Genomic DNA, 20,754 nt, shown 5'->3' with positions numbered 1-20,754 from the left:
TACTTGCATATAAAAAGACATGCTTGCGTGCATATACATGCACACTTGCACATGCAGTTCTTTATAGATAATGAAACACAAAAGCACTATATGCAAGATACTGCTGTTCTACTTAAACTGGAGAGCTGGGATTAGAGCAAGACCCTGCTCTAGCTCATAATGTTACAACTCCTAATGCCAAAAGTGATGGTGGCAGGACAAGATGCTTATGTTTATTCTTTCAGTTAATTCTTCAGAGTACCAACTCACACCAGAGTTAAGATTCAGAATCGGATTATTTCTACTCTTTATTGTTAGTTATTTCTCCATATTAGCCATTATCTCTCTTTAAACATCAGTATTACTAGCTATTATATGGCAACGACAGCTAACTTAAAAAGTCCTCAACGGCCAGATCACCTGAGGTCAGGAGTTCAAGACCAGCCTGACCAATGTGGTGAAACCCCGTCTCTACTAAAAATACAAAAATTAGCTGGGTGTGGTGGTGCGCGCCTATGATCCCAGGTACTCAGGAGGCTGAGGCAGGAGAATTGCTTGAATCCAGGAGGCAGAGATTGCAGTGAGCCGAGATCATGCCATTGCGCTCCAGCCTGGGCAGTAAGAGCAAAAATGCAGTCTCAAAATAAAAAGTCCTCAACAACACTGAACATCTTTTGGCAGTTATGATCTCAGTTGTCATTGCCAAAATAATGCCCTAAAGTCATCTTGGAACCTGCTTCCCAAATAAAAATGCAATAATTATCCCAAAAAATGCTTAGAAAAACTTTTACTTAACCCAGAGCCCTTTCATACACAATTCCCTGCTCGCTTCTAATTCCACAGACTCCTAATCCTATACTAGCAACTTTTAGCTCCATTAAAACCTCCACATATAGCAGAAAAACAAAACAAAACAAAAAACTCATCTGTGAAATTATGAAGGCTTTAATGGCTGAAGATGGCAAAGCTACCCTAAGAGCAGGCTAAAAAAGCTTTCTGTTGCTCTCTAGACCAGCAAGTCACTGGCTTTGCACATATCTCAGCTGAAGCTACTCCAACCTCAGAGGTGTCTTGGTCTCTAATCCAGTTCTTCTTTTTTTTTTTTTTTTGTTTTCTGACAGAGTTTCACTGTGTCGCCCAGGCTGGAGTGCAATGGCGCGATCTCGGCTCACTGCAACCTCCGCCTCCTGGGTCCAAGCAATTCTCCTGTCTTGGCCTCCCAAGTAGCTGGGATTACAGGTGCCCGCCACCATGCCCAGCTAATTTTTGTATTTTTAGTAGAAACGGGGTTTCACCAGGTTGGCCAGGCTGGTCTCGAACTCCTGACCTCAGGTGATCCACCCGCCTCAGCCTCCCAAAGTGTTGGGATTATATGTGTGAGCCACTGTGCCTGGCTGGTCTCTAACACAGTTCTACTGAATGTCAGGTTTCCAGATTAGTGATTCTCTGACTGGGGTTGGTGGACCTGCAGCATCAGTATCATCTAGGAACTTGTTAGAAGTGCAAATTCTCAGACTCCTCCTAAGACCTACTGAATTAGAAACTCCAGAAATGGCCAGGCACTGAGGCTCACGCTTGTAATCCTAGCACTTTGTGAGGCCCAGGCGGGCAGGACACCTGAGGTCAGGAGTTTGAGACCAGCATGGCCAACATGGTGAAACTCCGTCTCTACTAAAATAAAAACATTAGCCAGGCATGGTGGTGCACGCCTGTAATCCCAGCTACTCGGGAGGCTGAGGCAGGAGAATCATTTGACCCGGGGAGGCAGAGGTTGCAGTGAGCCGAGACTGCGCCATTGCACTCCAGCCTGGGGGGCAACAGCAAAACTCTGTCTCAAAAAAAAAAAAAAAAGAAAAGAAAAGAAAAAAAGAAATTCCAGAAATTGGACCCAGTAATCTGTGTTTTAACACACCCTCCAAGTTGTTCTGATGCATAAAATTTGAGAACCACTGTTCTAGTTCTAGATCCTTGTGTGTTCTAAGGACCTGTGGTTCATTCCTTAGATACCAACTTAAGTCTGGTAACTAAGCCAGGATGGGGACAAAAGACACAATGCCAGAGCAGAGCCAGCATAGGAGTCTTCCAGCTGATAGTGTTCCTTGATCCTTCAGAAACAACATGCAAAAGGAAAGTATAACTGAAGTTCTTAGAGATGGAATGACCCGATTACTGAGATTTGTTTAAAATACTACCCTGGCACACACATAAAAAAAAGGAGGGAGGATAATAGATGAAATAAATATAGCCAATAGCAAAATGTTGATTACTGATGAAGCTATGAGATGTACATGATGGTTTTCTGGTAATCCCTACCTCCCTACTTTTGTGTAAAGTTGAAAAGTTTCAAAATAAAAAGTTTTAAAAAAAATCAGAAGCTACTCGAATGGGCTCTCCTCAGAGTCAGGTCTAAATGTTAACAGGAAGATTAACCAAGACTCCACAATTGCCTCATTGCTGTTCTTCAAACTCATCAAGCATATTCCCTCCATACAGCCTTCATATTCCCACCATATTCCCAAGCATATTCCTGCCATAGAGCCTTTGTCCCTGCTGTTCCCCTTTCTTGGAATGCTTTCCACCCAGATATCCACATGGCTTGTTCCTTCACTCTTCCAGATCTCTGCTCAAAGGCCACCTTGACCATCCTATTTATTAAAAGAGCAACAACTCAACACCCACATACTAGCACTCTCTATCCCCCTTCCCAGCTTTATTTTTTTCCACTTACCATGTTCTAACATATAAAATGTTTATCAGAATGTAACCTCTGGTGGCAGAGGCTTTGACTGTTTTCAATCTACATTCTTCAGCCCTTAACACATTTCTTGAATGAGTGAATGAATGAATGAACCCTCTGCTGGACACTTAAGTCAAATGGGAGATATATACAATAATCTGCATGTTTCTACATATAGACGAAATCACACAAAAAATGATTTTAAAAAGCAAAACTTCACCTTCAAGAGCAGCTGAGATCCAGAATGTGAAGATCTTGGGGTGAGGTTCGTGAGATTTGAAAATGAACAGTCAAGTGCTGATCTGGATGATCACAGAGGAGTAAAGAGGGAGGCACTAAATGTCCAGCCTGGGTTGCCCTGGGGTGAGGGGTAGGATGACGGCAGCGTTAGGCCAGAAGTGCCAGCTTTTCACGGTCTTTGTTGCTGCAGAAGTCAAGAAAAATTTAGCCTCTTTCCAAGGGCTGTTGCTGCTTGGTTTCTGTTGCTATCACAAGGAGAAAAAGGTATTTCAGAGGGAGTTTTTCTTGTTCAAGCAAGAGACAGTTCAGAGATTACTGGCTTTTTCAAACCAGGCTGCTTTAGTGAAAGGGACTTGCTCCCTCTACTCTCAATGCCCTTTCCTCTGGAGAGATAGGAAGTGGATTTAAAAGGTGAAGAGTTGGAAAAGGAAGGTGGTGGGTTATGGAATTCACAGGATCACAAACACTTCTTTAAAAATTAGCCGGAAATGTGGCCTAATTCAAAGCTTTCATGTTACACATAGAATACTTAGACCTACAGAGGTGGAGCAATTTGCTTAAGGTTAGGAGTACAGAAGGACTGGGATGTAAAGACATTGGACAGGTTCTAATTACATCTAGTCTTCATGTGATGTGGTTACAATTAATTGAGTTGTTAATGAGTTAAGCAAGAAAGACCTATCTGATTTATTTAAATGAGGTAAAGAATGGTCCCTTTCAAAAGAAGTTGGGCCAAAAATAGACTATATGATGAGTGTCCAGAGAAGGTGTTAAAACCCAGCTGCTAATATAGAACGTTTTATGAATTTCCACGGGAATAAGTCAAATGTAAATGAGCCTCAAGTCTGGATCACAAAAGTCTTTCCCTAGGTCCATGGGCGCTTCTCTGGGTGTGACAACTTCACGTCTAGTCAAAGCAGCTACAGAGCTCAATGTTTAAATTGTGGGTTGGGCTCCCGGCTTTGTGGTCCTGGAAGAGGTTACTCCACTCCACCCCGTGTGCTCCCTTCTCAGGACTAGGCCACTAAACAAAGACTACTAGGAAGAATCACTGAGGGGCGATTCCCGCAGGTTAGCGCTATCTCAGGCGCCCCGCAGGGAGAGAGGACACGGCTGCCCCCCGAAAACACTCTCTGGCACCCGTGCTTCCAGGACAGGCCCTGAGGCCTCTCCCGGGGAAGCAGTTACACCTGTTCTCCGGGGCTCCCCTGAAGATCCCAAAAACACCCAACACCTGCCTCCCCAGGGAAGACGCTCTGGGCCCGATCTCTGCCGCCCGGCCGCGGGGCCTGAGTGAAGCCTGTCCAGCCTAGGAGGGGCCCTCAGAACCTCCCGGTCCAAGCCCTTCACTTCGTCCACCCCTGCGGAGATGGGGCGAGCCCCGCACCCTTCCCGCGGCCCGGCCGCACCGCCCCGGGCCCGTGGTGGCGGCCCCACAGGCCAGCCTCGCGAGTACTCACGGCGACCCCGGGCCGCGCGCGGCCGCAGCCGACGGGACGAGCGGCCCGGGACGCCCCGCGGGGGCGGAGCGGCAGGCCAAGGGGCGGGGGCCGGGCCTGGCGGGCGAGGTCGCGCACCCCACGCCTCGTCGTTCCGTCACGGGCGCGCTCAGCCACTCTGCGCACGCTCGCTAGGTGACACCATGGCACGTGGCCCGCTCCTGACCAACAGCCTGACGGCCTGCTCCTGGGCGCGCCTCAGCAGCCGACGCCAGCCTGAGACGCCTGCGCGGCGGTCGCTAGTTGGGAAAGGGTGCGGATCGGGGGGTGGCGCCTGCGCTGTGGGTAGCGGAGGCAGTGGAGAAGGAAGAGGGACTCTGGGGGCGTGCGGGGAGCCTTCCAAAGGAGAATGCTTGCATTTGGCGCCCCGAGTGGTTGGGAGGAACAAGCAGGGAGGGCAACCCAGGTTGCTTGTAGGCTGGGAGGGAGTCCCCTCGCTGGAGGTTGTGGCCGGCAGGTAGAGACTGAGGGAAGTCCTGAGGCCTTGCTGAATGCAGGATTCTCTGGTTCGATAGTGGAAGTCGAACACCTCGGGCTTTTAAAAATTCTGGCATTTAACTCATTTGTTCCCCGGTAGCTGCAGCGTGATGGAAAGCACCCTGGCCTTCTAGTCAATCTGGGTCTGAAGCTTGGGTTCGGCACTTATTGATGGTGCAGCCTTAAGCGATGACTTTCACTTTGTGAGTCTGACTTCTCTTTGAGGTGGAGACAGTAATATGTGTTTCATGGAGCCATTGTGGTGAGGATGAACTGAGATAGTGTTAGGTTGAACCGTATGAAATTGCTATTTTTGTAGTTTATAAACAGTCAAATACCTTCAATTTCATACGATTCCAACTAATCCATGTAAAGTAACCAGCAGAGTACCTGGGACTAGGAAGTAGTCCATACATGGAAGCTGTAATTGTGGTTATTGTGGTTATTAGCCCTAGACATGGCCAGACCTCCTTCATCCTTATTCGTCTTGGGGCTTCCACGTGACCCTCTTTTCCATCAACACTAATGGGAAAAGGCTTATCTTAGACCTCCTCTGTTTCCTCACTCCCTCTTTGTAGCTGGACATAGTACACACAAAGAAGGCTTTGGCCCTGAATGATATAAACATGTCATGTCTATCCCTCCTAAGCTGGCCTCAGAAGTTTCCCAGTTAACTTTTTGTTGTTGGTTGATTTACATTTGCACATTCTCAGCCTCTCCTTTCTAACTCCTTTCCCTTTTGATGTCCCCCTCTGCTCACCTTGCCACTCAGCCTGGGCCACAACACCGTCTCGGTATGGGTTTGTTACACCTATTGCTTATAGTAACTGAAAAAAGTGAGGGATCAATATAACCTCGGTTTCAGAGTGCGCAAGTTCAGAGTAGTAGGGGAAGGAGTCGGGCCTGCTCTCTAAAACAACTCACCATCAAGGGCCCCATAATAGCTTTTGAGAACCAAGTATGTATGGGAGTGTTTGAACATAAGCACTGTGCCCATGAGTGACAAGTCCAACTCCAGTATTCAATAACCTTTAGGATTCCCCATTTCCAGCATACCACCAGCTCTTCTATTCATCATGAATCTCAGCCACCTCATAGTTTATCAGTATCTTCCAGGCTTCACCTCTTTTCCTACCCAGTCCAGATCCTTGGTCAGTCATTTTAATCACATTTTTGTTAATATGCTTGCACTTACTCTGTAAAAATCACACTCCTGGGTCATGCCAGCTATCTACCTTCTCTACTCTCCCATCCTAAACCAGGATAAAGGAAGTCACCCAATCCTGCACACTTAAGCTCGTGAGTGGACACCATTTAGGTTAGTCTAGCCCATGAACCCTATTCTGTGGGAATTATAGTTTCCACACCCACACTATGGATCCACAGGCCCCAGGGCCATGTTCGTCTTGTGTGACCCCTAGCACTTTAACTGCAGTTTATTGAACTGTGAGTGGATTCCTGGTCTAAGCTGTGTTAAGCAGATGTTCTCCTGAAAATCTGGGATTAGAGCTGACAGATTATGATTCTAACTGGACTGGTTTCTTAAGCAAAAGAGACATAGACTTAGGAGCTATGGTACATCTACCTCCCACCTACTATGATGAATGAGAAAAGGAAAAAGACCATCTGGGGACACAGAATGAAGCATGGAGAGGCAGAGACCAGAAATGGTGAGACTACTCTCTGCTTCCTGGCAGCTTCCTAGGCACCCCTCCCTTCCTTCCTTCCTTCCTTTTTTTTTTTTTTTTTTTGAGACAGGGTCTCACTCTGTTACTCAGGCTGGAGTACAGCGGCGTGATCATAGCTTACTGCAGCCTCCAAGGCTTAAGCATGCACTAACATATCTGGCTAATTAATTTTTGTGTGTGGAGATGGGGTCTCCCTATGTTGCTCCGGCTGATCTTGAACTCCTGGGCCCAAGCAGTCCTCCATCTTGTCCTCCCAAAGTACTGGGATTACAGGTGTGAGCCACTATTCCCTGCCCCAGGCACTTTCTGAGGCCCTCTGATCTTGGGGGACTAGGAGTCAGTTTTTATCTAGAATAAATGGCTTAAGCTAACTTAATGTGCACTCAGTACAGAGCTCCTACAAATTCATTGTCTCCTCAGCAGAGCCCTCAGTGTACCCAGCAACCCTTTCACATGTCAGCCTCTCCCACCATCCCGCATTCTGCTTCACAGAAAAAATAAAGGCTATGAGTGCCAGGTACTTGGGTGGCTGAGGGAGGAGGATCTCTGGAGCCCAGGAGTTCAAGGCTACAGTGAACTGTGGTTATGCCACTGCACTCCAGCCTCAGCAATGGAGCGAGACTCCCCATCTCTTTAAAAATAAACAAATAAATAAAAGGCCATGGGGGAACTGCCTCAATTTTCTGTCCCCTCCAAACATTTGAATCTCTCCCAACCTTTCTGTTTCAGAAGTGGAGAGGTCTCTCTTCAAATACAAAGTTAATCCTTTCACTGTGATCTGTATTTCATTCCTTTTAGCCTCCTTGGGAAATTTGCTCCTTACCTCTCTCTTTCATTTATATTCAACTTTTTCCTCTCCCCTACTTGTTGATCTCAGTATATAAGCTTGATCAACTAGCCCAACCTTAAAAAGAAAATCCAATTTGAATCCTATATGCCATGCTACTGATTTTTCTTGCCTTGAACCAAACTTCTAGGAGTAGCCTATACTCTCCCTCTCCACTTCCTTGTCTTCAATTGTTCCTTAAATCTGGTGTCATCTGACCTCTCCCCAAAATTTCTACTGAAAATACTTTCACCAAAGTGACACATGACTTACAAATGGACAAATCCATTGGGAATTTTCAGGCTTCATTTATATGACCACACAGTGTCATTTGGCATTGTCAATCGTCTTGCCCCTGCAATCGACTGCATGGTGTCATTTGTCATTGTTGATCATCCTGCCCCTGCAACCCTTTCCTCTGTTGGCTCTTATAGGCTACACTCTTCCAGTTTCTTGCTACACCTCATATGACTCCTTCACAGTATCCTTATTATACTCTCTTTCCTTCATTCCCTACTTAAGTATAAAAGCAGTTCAGCCCATGCCCATTTCTCCTATTACTCTTCCCGGTGGCCTCCATGGCCACTTGAAGGAGATCTTGATAATTTGGGGTTGCCCAGAAACAGAATCTCCTTCTTATGTTACAAGTTTTAGAAGTAAGCAGAGCCCATCTTTCATGACAGACACTAAAAAGGTTGAATCTTTGCTTTCCCAGCTCTCTAGCTAAGACAGAGGCATGTGACCTTGGCCTGGCCAAGCATCTTCCAGAAATGTAGATTCTGGAGTGATTCAGAGCAGTAGAATCATAGAGAATTCATGCCAGTGGCAATGGTGACAGGAGAGCAGGGTCAGCTTTACCCCATGCCCAGGGACTTTCATGGTGTGGGTACTGGTAGTGGTGACATCCCATGTCCAATAATGATGACAGCAGCAATGGTCTTGTGGGGCTGGTTCTGGCATCTGAATTTGGCCCTTGCTCTGGTGGACTGGCCTCTCATTGTTCCTGCCTATTTTCCAAGTTTGGATCTTTCGCCTGGCAATCCTGTGACCCACCTAGTGCCCTTTCAACAAATGGCTCATTTAAATCCTCCTGAGTGACACGCAGTTATAGACTGGAACTCCCAAATCTATATTTCCATCCTGTACTTCTTCTTTTTCTTCTTCTTCTTCTTTTTTTTTTTTTTGATGGAGTCTCACTCTGTTGCCAGGCTGGAGTGTGGTGGCGTGATCTTGGCTCACCGCAACCTCTGCCTCCCAGGTTCAAGCGATTCTCCTGCCTCAGCCTCCTGAGTAGCTGGGACTACAGACACATGCCAACACGCCTGGCTAATTTTTGTATTTTTAGTAGAGACGGGGTTTCACCACGTTGGCCAGGTGGTCTTAATCTCTTGACCTTGTGATCCACCCACCTCAGCCTCCCAAAGTGCTGGGATTACAGGCTTGAGCCACCGCGCCCAGCTTCCCTCCTGTACTTCTTGAGTTTCAAGTTGACTTTGGTCAAGTTGTCTTTAGGACAACTCCACTTGGATGTCACATAGGCAAACATCTTCTCACTGTATTTCTTTCATGTTCCTAACTTAGTAAATCTCACCTATGACTTATTCAGACTGAACCCTGAGAAGAAAGCATCTTAGACTTCTCCCATCCTTATTTAAATGGAACCAATTTTGCCTCATAAACATTCTAAATTTTATATCTTAATACATCTTCTTCTTCTTTTTCTTTTTTTCCAAACTCTGGCCTCCTGCCCTCTTGCTGCCTAAAAGCACAGAGACTCAGAAGGCAGAACAGGCCACAAGCCTGGATCTGGCTTTTCCCAAGGGATATCTTAGCTGCTTAGCAGAAAATGCAAGTAACTGAAAAGAAAGCCTGTGGAATGAGCCTCAGCCTCCTGGGGAGTAGTAGACAGGGTCTCAATATGTGGCCCAGGCTGGTCTCAAACTCCTGGCCTAAAGTTATCCTCCCACCTCGACTTCCCAAAGTGCTAGGATTACAAGCATGAGCAAATTAATACATCTTGAATCAATTCCTCCTTTATATTCCTATTCCTCCCTACCAGAACTATCGCATTCGCCTCCTAATAGACTCCTCATCCAGTATCTACTCCTGCAATCTATTCTCCACTTAGCTGCTTAGGGGATCTTTCTAAAACTCAAATCTGATCATGTCATTCCTCTATTAAAACCCTTCAATGGGCTGGGCCCGGTGGCTCATGCTTGTAATCCCAGCACTTTGGGAGGCCAAGGCGGGTGGATCACTTGAGGTCAGGCTTCGAGACCAGCCTGGCCAACATGGTGAAACCCCGTCTCTACTAAAAATACAAAAATTAGCCGGGTGTGGTGGCAGACGCCTGTAATCCCAGCTACTCAGGAGGCTAAGGCAGGAGAACCACTTGAACCTGGGAGGTGGAGGTTGCAGTGAGCTGAGATCACGCCATTGCACTCCAGCCTGGGTGAAAGAGCAAGACTCCATCTCAAAAAATAAAATAAGATAAAAATAAAACCCTTCAATGTCTCTCTACTACTCTCAGGATAAGTACACCCTTTCTATAGATATAACCCTATTTGACTCTCACCAGCCCCTCACATGCATCCTACACTCCAGCCTGGCCAGATTATACATTCTTATAGGCCATGCAGGACATACTTTGTTTTTGTTTGAGATGGAGTTTCGCTCTTGTTGCCCAGGCTGAAGTGCAATGGCTCGATCTCCGCTCACTGCAACCTCCGCCTCCTGGGTTCAAGTGATTCTCCTGCCTCAGCCTCCCAAGTAGCTGGGATTACAGGCATGTGCCACCATGCCCAGCTAACTTTGTATTTTTATTAGAGATGGGGTTTCTCCACGTTGGTCAGGCTGGTCTCGAACTCCCAACCTCAGGTGATCCACCCGCCTCGACCTCCCAAAGTGCTGGGATTACAGGCGTGAGCCACCGCGCCCAGCTGCATACTTTTATACTTTGTAAGTATTAGTACTTAGTGGAGCTGACAATCACAATGCTACCTCCTGTCCCCTTCTACCCCACACAAATGGATGCATGACCCATCAGGCCAGGCAAAGGACTCCATCATCCTGACCAAAGTGATTAGTTAGGTGTGGGTTTGTGACCTAAGCAAAGCCAATCATAATCTTCTGCTCAAAGCTCTCTTGCTTTTGAGGTTAATGTGCTAAGAGGATATGAGATTGAAGCTGCTGGCACCCAGCTCTCCCTGCCACAGGACAGAGAATGGGGCCAAGGCATAAAGAGAAGCAGAGCTCTGAGAAATGGAATGAGAGAGACCTGATGACATTGTTTGAGCCCCTGAGATCAGCCTTGCCTGAGGTCAGTAATACCACCACATTTCTCAGTTCTCATCTTGCTTAAGCTGGTTTGTCTTGGTTCCTATAACTTGCTACTAAATCAGACCTAATACAGAAGTGGAATGAGGTATGGAATTGATGGCACTGAAATGAAGTTGAGGCAGTGGAGATCCCCACTTGGCTGGGGAACTGGAAACCCCTGCTATTTGGTATCAAACCAGCTGGTTAAATGATCATCTATTTTATCTTGAGATTCAAGTCATGTATCCATCAAAGTGGAGATTTCCGGCGTGCCCTGGAAAAAAAAAGTTTGGATGTTGGAATATGTTGACCTCTTCTTGAGATTTTCAATAAGGTCCTCCAGTTTGACTTTCCTCCATGCTGGCAGAATCAGAACAGTACACAGCTTTGTTTAGAGTTGACTTTTCTGCTTTTTTTTTTTTTTTTTTTTGAGACAGAGTCTCCCTCTCTCACCCAGGCTGGAATGCAATGGTGCAATCTTGGCTCACTGCAAGCTCCGCCTCCCAGGTTCAAGCGATTCTCCTGCCTCAGCCTCCTGAGTAGCTGGGATTACAGGCACACACCACCACAGCTGGCTAATTTTTGTATTTTTACTAGAGACAGGCTTTCACTATGTTGGTCGGGCTGGTCTCGAACTCCTGACCTCAGGTGATCTGCCTGCCTTGGCCTCCCAAACTGATGGGATTACAGGCATGAGCCACCGTGCCCGGCCGCCTTTTCTGCTTTAGACCAGCAATCCAGGGTGCTAAAGGTCAGATAATCATGCATCTTGTAGACTATAAAGGCAAATCCTTTTCCCCAAACTAAAGTGAATAAGAACAAAGGCCTAGAGGTAGAAAATCCAGTAGGAGATATTGGAGTGAGTTTAGGGTCTGGGAAGTTCCAGAAAAAAAGGGAGAATCCTGATCCTCCAAGCTATACCTGAATGCTTCCCTTTCCACCCCCCCCAAATTAAATAAGATGTATTTGGCTTGGAATTCAGACAGTGTTGGGGGTTCTGGTGCCTGGGGACTTTGGCTGCGAATCCTGTGGGAGAGAATTGGATGTCTTGGGCACGAACTTCATGCACCTTCTTGGATTCCCTAAGCCACCTCCTTCTTTCTCTCTCTTGGTTGGCACCCTGCCTGTGCTAAGTAGCCCTTCTACTTCCAAGTCTATAGTAGAAATGCCATACAGCAGACCATGGGAGCTGACTTCCCAACAGCCATCCAGCGAGCAAATGATGCAACTGAGAAGTGCAGGGGAGTTAGCTCCTTGTGGGGTGGAATCTTGGCCAACAGAAAACAGGAGAAGATAGTGGAACAGAAGCATTAATTCCCTCTCATATCTCCCCTTGGTGAACTGCTCCAAGGTGCCATTTCTCCTTTCAAACACCATGTGCTTGTCAAACAAGCCTGACAAGGGACGTGCTCTCTCCTAATGGCTTATATGAAGTGGCGGCCAGCACAGTACTGCGTCATCTTGCATTGCCTTCATCTCTTCTCCCTTTCACCATCCTGGACTTCCACCTCCCTGCAAAATGTCAGCACTTGCCTCAGAGTCTGCTTTCTAGAGTACTTGGGTTAAGATATGGAGATAAAATCAAAGCCCCCATCTCTACATTAAGTCCCCATCTAACATAAAGGTCCTGAGAACACAGTTGAGTTTTCCCACTCAAATGCAGGGAATCCAGCCTAGACTGCTGGCTTCCTCTCGGGAATCCAGTGTCAGGTCACTGGGTGAGGCCGTCTCGGGACTACTCCCCAGGAGGCTGAGGCTTATTCCACAGGCTTTCTTTTTACTCTCTTGCATTTTCTGCTGGTCACTTAAGATATCCCTTGGGAAAAGCCAGACCCAGGCTTGTGGCCTGTTCTGCCTTCTGAGTTTCTGTGCTTTTAGGTAACTAGAGGGCAGGAAGCCAGAGTCTGGAAGTTCAAAATCCCCTCTACAGATGGCCAGCTAAAGGCTTTGGTCAGCCCAGGCTTCTAGAGGGCAGAGGTTGCCATAATAGCTGTGTCTGGAGTTGGGGCTAGGGAGACAAAGAGTGGCCCTCTGCCCCTTCTTAGTTTGCACGTGGCACAGACTTGGCCACCTCTTTGCAGATCCCAGATGGCTCAGGCTGCAGGCTGGAAGGGCAGCTGAATGGCCCACATTGCCTCTTAGCTCCCTGAACTCTTGCAATTTCTTCCAAATAATACAGGGCTGTGTAACATAATTGTGCAAATATACTGGCCATGAATGAGGCCCAGAGGCCAGAAACAGCCTGTGAGTCCCTGCTGGGTTTGGCTATGTCATGATGGAGGCAAGTGCAATCAGGACAGTGGTTGCTCAAAGATTAGAGCCCAAGCTGGAAAGGATCAAGTGAGATTCTGTGATCTCCACATCATAGCACCCTCTTTTGGAAGGTATTACATGCATGTTCTGCTCCACTGAGGCCGGGGTGAGCCCCTAGGTCTGGTCAGAGGACATAACAGAACCAGAGCTGCTTCAAGGTCAGAGGTCACCAGTCCTATCTCAGACCAGAGGACTTTTCTCCCTACATCCAAGACACCCAGATTGCATCCAGCGAGAGAAATTCATTTTAGGGGATCTGCTGGAGGCTGAAGACTCTGCCCAGAGCCCCCAAGTTCTAGAGGTTGTCAGAGGGCCCCCAAAATTCAGTGTCAACTGAGAGACTCCCCTGAGGAGTCTTTTGATAATGTGGCCTCGGTGTAATAATGGGCCATGGCCAGAGTTGGAGGAGTAGCGCAAGCTGCAGGTTGCTGGCCCAAGAGTGCTTGACTGGTTGCTTCCATCCTGTCCTATGCATCTCCTTGGGGCTTGAGGCCTAGGAGCCAGTACTGCTCACGGATTTTGACTATCTGGTCAAGACCAAGGTCACTGGAGAGTGAGTTGGCCAAGTGTTGAATGAGTAATCTCTCTTTGGGGGTAGTGAGCAGATTAAGGTTGACTTACCACCATAGACAGACCATTATGGAAGCCACAAAGCTGAGAGGTAGGGGAATGGCTAAAGTGTGACCTGTCGCTAAGACGAAGAAATCAAATGAGCTAGGATTGAGACTCTTGGAGCAGGACATTATCAAGGATTCCTCATGGTGGTTACCAGCTCAAAGAAAGCCCACGAATCAGAGAATCCTCACAACTGACAAATAAGGATCTGGGAATGCTTAATCTCTACGGCAATCTTTAAACCCCAAACTGGCTGGGCACGGTGGCTCACACCTGTAATCCCAGCACTTTGGGAGGTCAAGGGAGGTGTATCACTTGAGGCCAGGAGTTCAAGACCAGCCTGACCAACATGGCGAAACCCTATCTCTACTAAAAATATAAAAATTAGCCAGGTGTGGTGGTGGGCATCTGTAATCCCAGCTACTCAGGACACTGAGGCATGAGAATCACTTGAACCCAGGAGGCAGAGGTTGTAGTGAGCTGAGATCGCGCCACTGCACTCCAGCCTGGGCAATAGAGGAAGACTGTCTCAATAAGTAACTCAAAACCATGTCAAAAGGGAAGTGGGATGCTTCAGTTCCAAAGGTCCATCCTCTCAGGGATGTCCAGAAAGAACAATGGACAAAGGAGACATTTCCCAGTGGAAAGGACCAAAAATAATAAGTTTTGTTGGCCAAGAAATTCACTCCACTGTCCAGAAGGATGTGTTATATGCTGTAGATTAGTGACCATTGTATTCTCTTCTCCCCTATTCCAAATGGAAGGTTTTTAAATAACTGTTATAGCGAGGTGCAGTGACATTCACTTGTAGTCCCAGCTAGTCAGGAGGCTGAAGTGAGAGGATCGCTTGAGCCTAGGAGTTCAAATCTAGCCTGGGCAACATAGCAAGACCCCATCTTAATTTTAAAAAAAAGAATTAAAAATTATTCAGTGGTGTGTATCTGTATTCCCAGCTTCTCAGGAGGCTGAGGCAGGAGAATTGCTTGGGCGCAGCAGTTCAGGTGCAGCCTGGACAACATTAGCAAGGCCCCATCTCTTTAAAACAAATTGTGATCTTTTTCTCCTTATTTCACATTGGTTATAGGGCAAGTATGGGGTAGCTAGGTTTATCTTTTACCCATAGACGGCAAAATCTTAAGAAGTCATAGCCAGACCTGAGCAAGAATTGCCCATCACCAAGGGACCCTGGACTGAGGACTCAATAAAGCACCTGGATGTGATTCTGTTTTATCTACCATTGGGAAATGGGTGAATGTGGTTTTTGTTGGGTCTATGATTATTGCATTGTCAGGCAGGCACATTTTTGAAATTGTATGTTTTTCAAGAAAAGTATAGGTGGATGCAATAAAGGGTGGGATATAGTGGATGCATATCATTTATCTGCCCATCATCTCTTCCTTAGGGACCCATTTCTCCCCCTCCACACAGTCCTGATGAAGTTGTCAATTATGGTGGCCTACTCTTCTATCCTAGTGGTGGGCATGTGTCCAAAGCTGGCCAAAGTCCTCCCTGGGATTTTAGAACTAGAACTAATAAGGCCAACATATGGAAGGAAGCAGAGCCAAGAGATGGAGACATCATCCTTTGAACCCCTAGATCCAGCCATGCTTCAAGGCAGATAAATGCTTTGATTTATCAGTTATATAAACCAATTAATTTCCAATTGGCCTAAACATGTTTGAGTTGGGTTTTTGACACTTGCAACTGAAAAGGTCCAGACTAATACATGCACACAGAGACACAAAAACACCATATTGTTCAAGCTCATCAGACATTATATAAGTCTTCCATGATCTTACCAGGGGTCAGCAAACTTTTTGTCTAAAGGACAAGATAGATATTTTAGGCGGTGTGGGCCATATATGGTCTCTGTTTCACTTTCTTGTTTTGTTTTGATGACCCTTCAAAAATGTAAAAAAAATTCTTAGTTTGGTAGTTCATATAAAAATAGGCCACGGGCCAGATTTGGCCTACAAGCCATAGTTTGCCAACCCCTGATCTAGACCTTGTCAACCCCTGAAGCTTTGGAATCACACAGTCTGCCAGTCCTTAGCCCGTACTCTAAAGTATGAAGCCAGATATTTTAAATGTCATTTTGGTTCAAGTGTCTTGACATGACTTGGTAATGGTAAGGTTCAGGGTAGAGTTAGGAACGGGAAAAGGGTCTTATCTTGGGCCCATTATCTGCCACATAACAGGTACTGAATAAATGGTAATTATTACTATTTCTTGGTAATAAAGATAATTTTTCAAAATGATGCAGCTGTCTAAATGGTGTTGTCTAAATGTCCCAGTTCATCCTTGAAGACTTTTCCCCTTCTTAATCTCCTTCAGAAAGTATTTCACAGGCCTCCCCCACCAATAAAGTCTGAATTCGGTACTCTCATTCTTGCTAGCACAGACCTTCTATGGCCCTCCATTGTAACTGGATTATTTGTCTCTCTTTCCCCTTAACTCTGAGTACTTGGAACATGCCTGAGCCCCAACACGTAGCACAGTGCTTAGCATCTAGCCTGAGGGGACTCTCTGCCTCCATGTGAATATTAGTTTGAGGGTGCAGGTACTGTGTGTCTCTATTTGTGTCCAGGGTGGTCACTCTAGGTGTCAGCATTGTGCTGGTGCACATATACCCTCTGGTTCTTCCTTCAGTTGGAAAATATTTGTGGATGTCCATCACACTTTACCTGGAAATATTACTGCCAGATCTATGTTTCATTCCCATTCCCTCCAAAAATGAGTCAAAGACAGAGGAACAGGTGGGAACAAGTTTTCTTAGAAACTGTTATGAAGGAGGAGCCCTCCAACCCCACCCCCACATCTTTTACTATCTGACATTTTATCAGATCAGAGGCCTTCAGCCTCAGCAACATCTGGGGATTAGAGGGACCCCACACAGCTGGGGCCTCAGACTAAGCTGATCCATGTCTGTGGGGTGGAGGGGAAATCCTCCTGGGAAAAATATGTGCAAGGCCCTACAGGCCCAGGAAAGGCTGACCAAGGCAAGGTGAGTCATAGTGTTCTAAGCTGAATCTTTTGCCCATCTCACAGAAGCAGGCAGGAAGCACCACCATTGATCAGCTTTATATGGCACCCACTGTATACAACAGACAGACAAAGACAGACAGAGCACACATCACTTCTAAGCTCAACACTGCTCACCAACTAGAAGCACCTTGGTTAAGCACATGTGAGACACTCTTGCATAGGAAAGATGTACTTTTTAAAGGAATGAAGAAGTATTTTGGCAAAACATCTACTTCCCTCCCAGGTCCAGGGTAAAGAGGGACCTCTAATTCTGAAGCTTCTACATATTGAAAAATTTCCCCTTCTCAATGGCAGTATATACAGTAGCAAACCTTCCAAGTCTGTTGTCACAGCCCTCTACAGATATCCTGAATCTACTTTATAGGTGGGCAAACTTAGACTAAGAGACAGAAGGTAGCCTGGAGCAAGGGGACAGTGGGACTGGTTCAAGGGGAAGGGAAACAGGAGGTGTCTCAGCTCAGCCAAAGGCAGGGCCTCTGTCTACCTGGATTGGCAAGGGAAAGGCTCAGGTGGCCAGAACTCCCTCTTTCTTCCTGCCTGGGGAAGCAGGGTTCCATAGGAAAGGCAGTCCCACTCTTGCTGGCTAGGGGGCCTCCCGGGATGGCAAAGGCCAGGGCCAACCTGAGCTCCACCTGGGGCCTCTTCTGGGATGCACTCTGAGTTTGGGGATTGTGGATTGTGGGTTCACTGCTTCCATAACGTTCTCATTACCTGCATGTGAGCCTAGACCTCAAATCCTTAATTATTTTTAAAAGGGCAGGGTGGGGGTGTGGCTTAAGAGGGAATGAGACACAGAACAATCTTTCCACAGCCCTCCTCTGCCTAGGCTGGGGCTGTCAAGGGTCTCCTCCACCCTGTCTCCTAGGGATATTTAAAGGCAGCTTTTACGAGACTCTATACTGTCTTTTTTTGTTGTTGTTTGTCTTGTTTTTTTGTTTGTTTGTTTCTTTGTTTTAATTTATATAGATATATATATTCTTAAAAAAGCAATAGTCCTTTGGTCCCTAAACTCTAAGGAATGATATGATTTTGAAAGAAGTAAATCTGGGCTTCCCTTGCGGAGAAGCCCTTGGCACCCCCAACGCCCTCTGCTGGTTCCCCTGGACAGTCACTCCTCACCAGCCCTAGTTGCTCTGCCAGCCTGCGCTCTATGTTGCAGGCACAGAACAACCCACTTGATAAAAATAATCCTTAGAGTGGCCTTAGCCCCAGGCACCAGCCTTGGGTCCGATCCACCTCCGTCCGCAGCTGCTCCTTCGGGAAGGGCTGCTCAAGCGTTTCTGTGCTTTTCCTCTCCTTTCTTCTCACTCTTCTGTTTCTGTTGTTGTGTATTAATTGATAAGGAAAGAGGGGGGGAAAGGCAAAAATCACCTTGGAGGGCAAGACCAGAAGAGCAGCTTGCCCCCATCAGTGACATCTCAGGTGAGTGGCTGGACCTCTCTTCCTGAGGAGCAGGGCTTCAGCAGGACCCAGGCAGCAGCCCTGTCCACTGAAGCCAGACTTGAGGCCTGAGCAAAAGACCCCAACCCCACATCCCCTCCAGAAGGTTCCTGGAGTAGCTCAAAGTGAGGCAGGGCCATGTGGGCCTTCTGAGGCAGAAAATCTCTAAAAGTTGCAGGCAGCATCCTATGGACCCACGACCTTGCCAAAAATGTAGAAGAACTTGGCCCATCTTTCTCCCCATCACCCACCAGGCCCTGCAGATTCTACCTCTGAAGCATGTTTGCTTCTCTTCCTCCATCTCCATGTTCACTGCCATTATCTCAGCCCTTACTTCTAGTCCTTTCTCTGCTTAAGCTCCTCAACAGTTCTTTCTCGTTTTCAGGAAAAAGTCCAAACTCATGGCCTGAAGACCCTTGAAAACTGGCCCAAAGCTACTTTACTAGTCGCATTTTCCAGTCTCCTGGACCCTCCCCGCACACAGGTTCTCTCTCTCATTGGCTATCTCTGGAGTAGAACTGCTTCTCCAGGCAGAAAGACTCTGATTGTCTCTCCTAGACTGCGGGGCAGGAATGTTGTCCAGTTGATCTCCTTGGATTGAAGGAAAAGCAAAGTCTCCATCTGAGGATTCCTCCTAGCTCCTGGCTCTTCTCTCTATCCCAGACTTTCTCAGAGGTGGCTGCCTCCAAGGTCCCAAAAGGAGGACCATCAAAGCTGGGAGGGCCTCATCACTCAGGCCTCATCTACCTGGGGTCCATCAGGGACTCACCTTTCTGTGGCTGGTCGGTGAAAGCAGGTCAGTAAGGCCGGTTGGCATCCTTGGGCCGCTTTAGCTGGACCTTGAGCCTCTTCATGCCAATTTGAAAGCCATTCATCGCCTGAATAGCAGTCTGGGCACTAGTTGGATTGTCAAAACTAACAAACCCTGGAGGGTGTGGGCAAAGAGATTAGCTGGGGACTCTGCCTAGCAGGGTCTCCTTTCTCTCTGACCAGCCCCCTCCTCTTCCAGCCCCCTCAGGCCAGTTTCATCAAACACATACCCCTCCACTGTTCATGTGGATACAGAGTCATAGGCAGATGGCCTGAGATTCCCAAAGGTGTGATTCTTGGAAGGATAGGAAGCAACTCTGAGTGTGTGTGCAGGGTCAGTGTGTTGATTCGGATGTTTCTGTGTTTTTCCTGGCATGGATTGGCTGTCTCCCTCCATAGCTCCCATTCTAGTCCTCAGAACCATAGTTGGAGTTGGAGGGGATCTTTGGTCTCAGAACCAGACTCCTTCTGCCCTGGCCAGACTCCAAAGCTCTGACCTAGCTGGCCACATTCCTGGTGGACACCTGATCATCCCAGGTAAACCTGAAATAAAGCTCATTCTTTTTTTTTTTTTTTTGAGATGGAGTCTTGCTCTGGGGCCCAGGCTGGAGTGCAGTGGTGCCATCACAGTTCACTGCAAACTCTCCCTCCCAGATTCAAGAAATTCTCCTGCCTCAGCCTCCTGAGTAGCTGGGATTACAGGCACCCATCATCACACCCAGCTAATTTTTGTATTTTTAGTAGAGACGGGGTTTCGCCATGTTGGCCAAGCTAGTCCCAAACTCCTGACCTCAAGTGATTCACCTGCCCTGGCCGCCCAAAGTGCTGTGATCACAGGCGTGAGCCACCATGCCCGGCCAAGGCTTGTTGTTGGCCTAAGCTTAGCCCCATCACTGGTTTGTGACCCCGTTTTGTGCCATACATGCAATCTCACGAAATCACCGCATTATAGAAGGGCAATCGTAGGGTCTGTAGGGAATCCTTTATAGTCAGAGGTGGGAGAGGCCTAGGGGTAGGTTCTCAGCTCACCAAAACACTTGCTCTGGTTGGTGGCTCGATCCACAAAGACTTTAGCAGAGACAACGGCTCCAAAGGGCAGGAATGTCTGTATGAGTTCCGCATCACCAAACTCCTGAGGCAGGTGATAGATGAAGAGGTTACAGCCTTCGGGGCCTGGAGGAACAGTAGCAGGCTGGTTCAGGGAAAGGACCCTGAGTCCAGCCCCACCAGGCTCTGCTCTCCAGCCCCCAGTCCCTCACCTTCTCTCTGCTGCTGGGGCAGGGCTGAAGGCTGCTGGGGAAAAGCTGTGCTCACTGGGGCATAGGCCGACGGATAGGCTGCTGGAGACAGAGGTGGGAGTGGACAGTGGTCCCCAGGAGCCCTTCCCCAATCAGGGCCCCAACTGCCTGGCCGCTTTTGACCAATTCAGCCCAGTCCACCATAACCCTCACCCCAAGAGAGGTCGTTCTGGGGGTAGGAAGGGATGGGAGGATCAACTCCTTGGAACAGAGCCTAAATCCCCCACAACTCTCCCTATTTCTTTCTAGGGCCCTTCAACCTCCCCCAGGCCGCGTAGCGCCAAGTGAAACCTGCGTAGTGGTGCATCCCAGCGTAGGCCTGCTGCAGGGGGTCAGCCACGCCGGGGCTCTGGGCTGGGGAGAGAGGGGCGCAAGGCCCACGGTGAAGGCAAGCAGGCGAGCGGAGTGGGTGAGAAGCTCAGGGAGTGTGAGAGGTGGACGGCGGCTGTGAGAGGGAGCAGGGAAGGAG

General features: G+C 47.7%; 1 protein-coding gene across 6 annotated transcripts in view; it reads right to left on the bottom strand.

The window, feature by feature from the left end:
• Nucleotides 1–16,445: 16,445 nt before the first annotated feature.
• CELF6 (CUGBP Elav-like family member 6) overlaps nt 16,446–20,754 on the bottom strand; it is a 36,130-nt gene continuing 31,821 nt past the window's right edge. Inside the window, exons 9-13 of one of the 6 annotated variants that reach the window (XM_055277893.2) lie at nt 20,577–20,639; nt 20,247–20,327; nt 20,017–20,160; nt 18,947–19,102; nt 16,446–18,055 (exon numbers count right to left, since the gene is read on the bottom strand). In XM_055277893.2, the coding sequence (XP_055133868.1) occupies nt 18,975–19,102; nt 20,017–20,160; nt 20,247–20,327; nt 20,577–20,639 (416 nt within the window). In that variant the 3' untranslated portion in view covers nt 16,446–18,055; nt 18,947–18,974. Of the gene's footprint in view, nt 18,056–18,946; nt 19,103–20,016; nt 20,161–20,246; nt 20,328–20,576; nt 20,640–20,754 lie in introns of those variants that run through there. The other 5 variants (XM_063638805.1, XM_055277894.2, XM_055277895.2 and 2 more) reach the window with 5 other exon arrangements.

Source organism: Symphalangus syndactylus, chromosome 5, assembly GCF_028878055.3.
Source record: "Symphalangus syndactylus isolate Jambi chromosome 5, NHGRI_mSymSyn1-v2.1_pri, whole genome shotgun sequence".
NCBI lineage: Eukaryota > Metazoa > Chordata > Mammalia > Primates > Hylobatidae > Symphalangus > Symphalangus syndactylus.
Note: the sequence above shows the minus strand (reverse complement) of the source record. Positions and strands in the feature narration are given on the sequence as shown.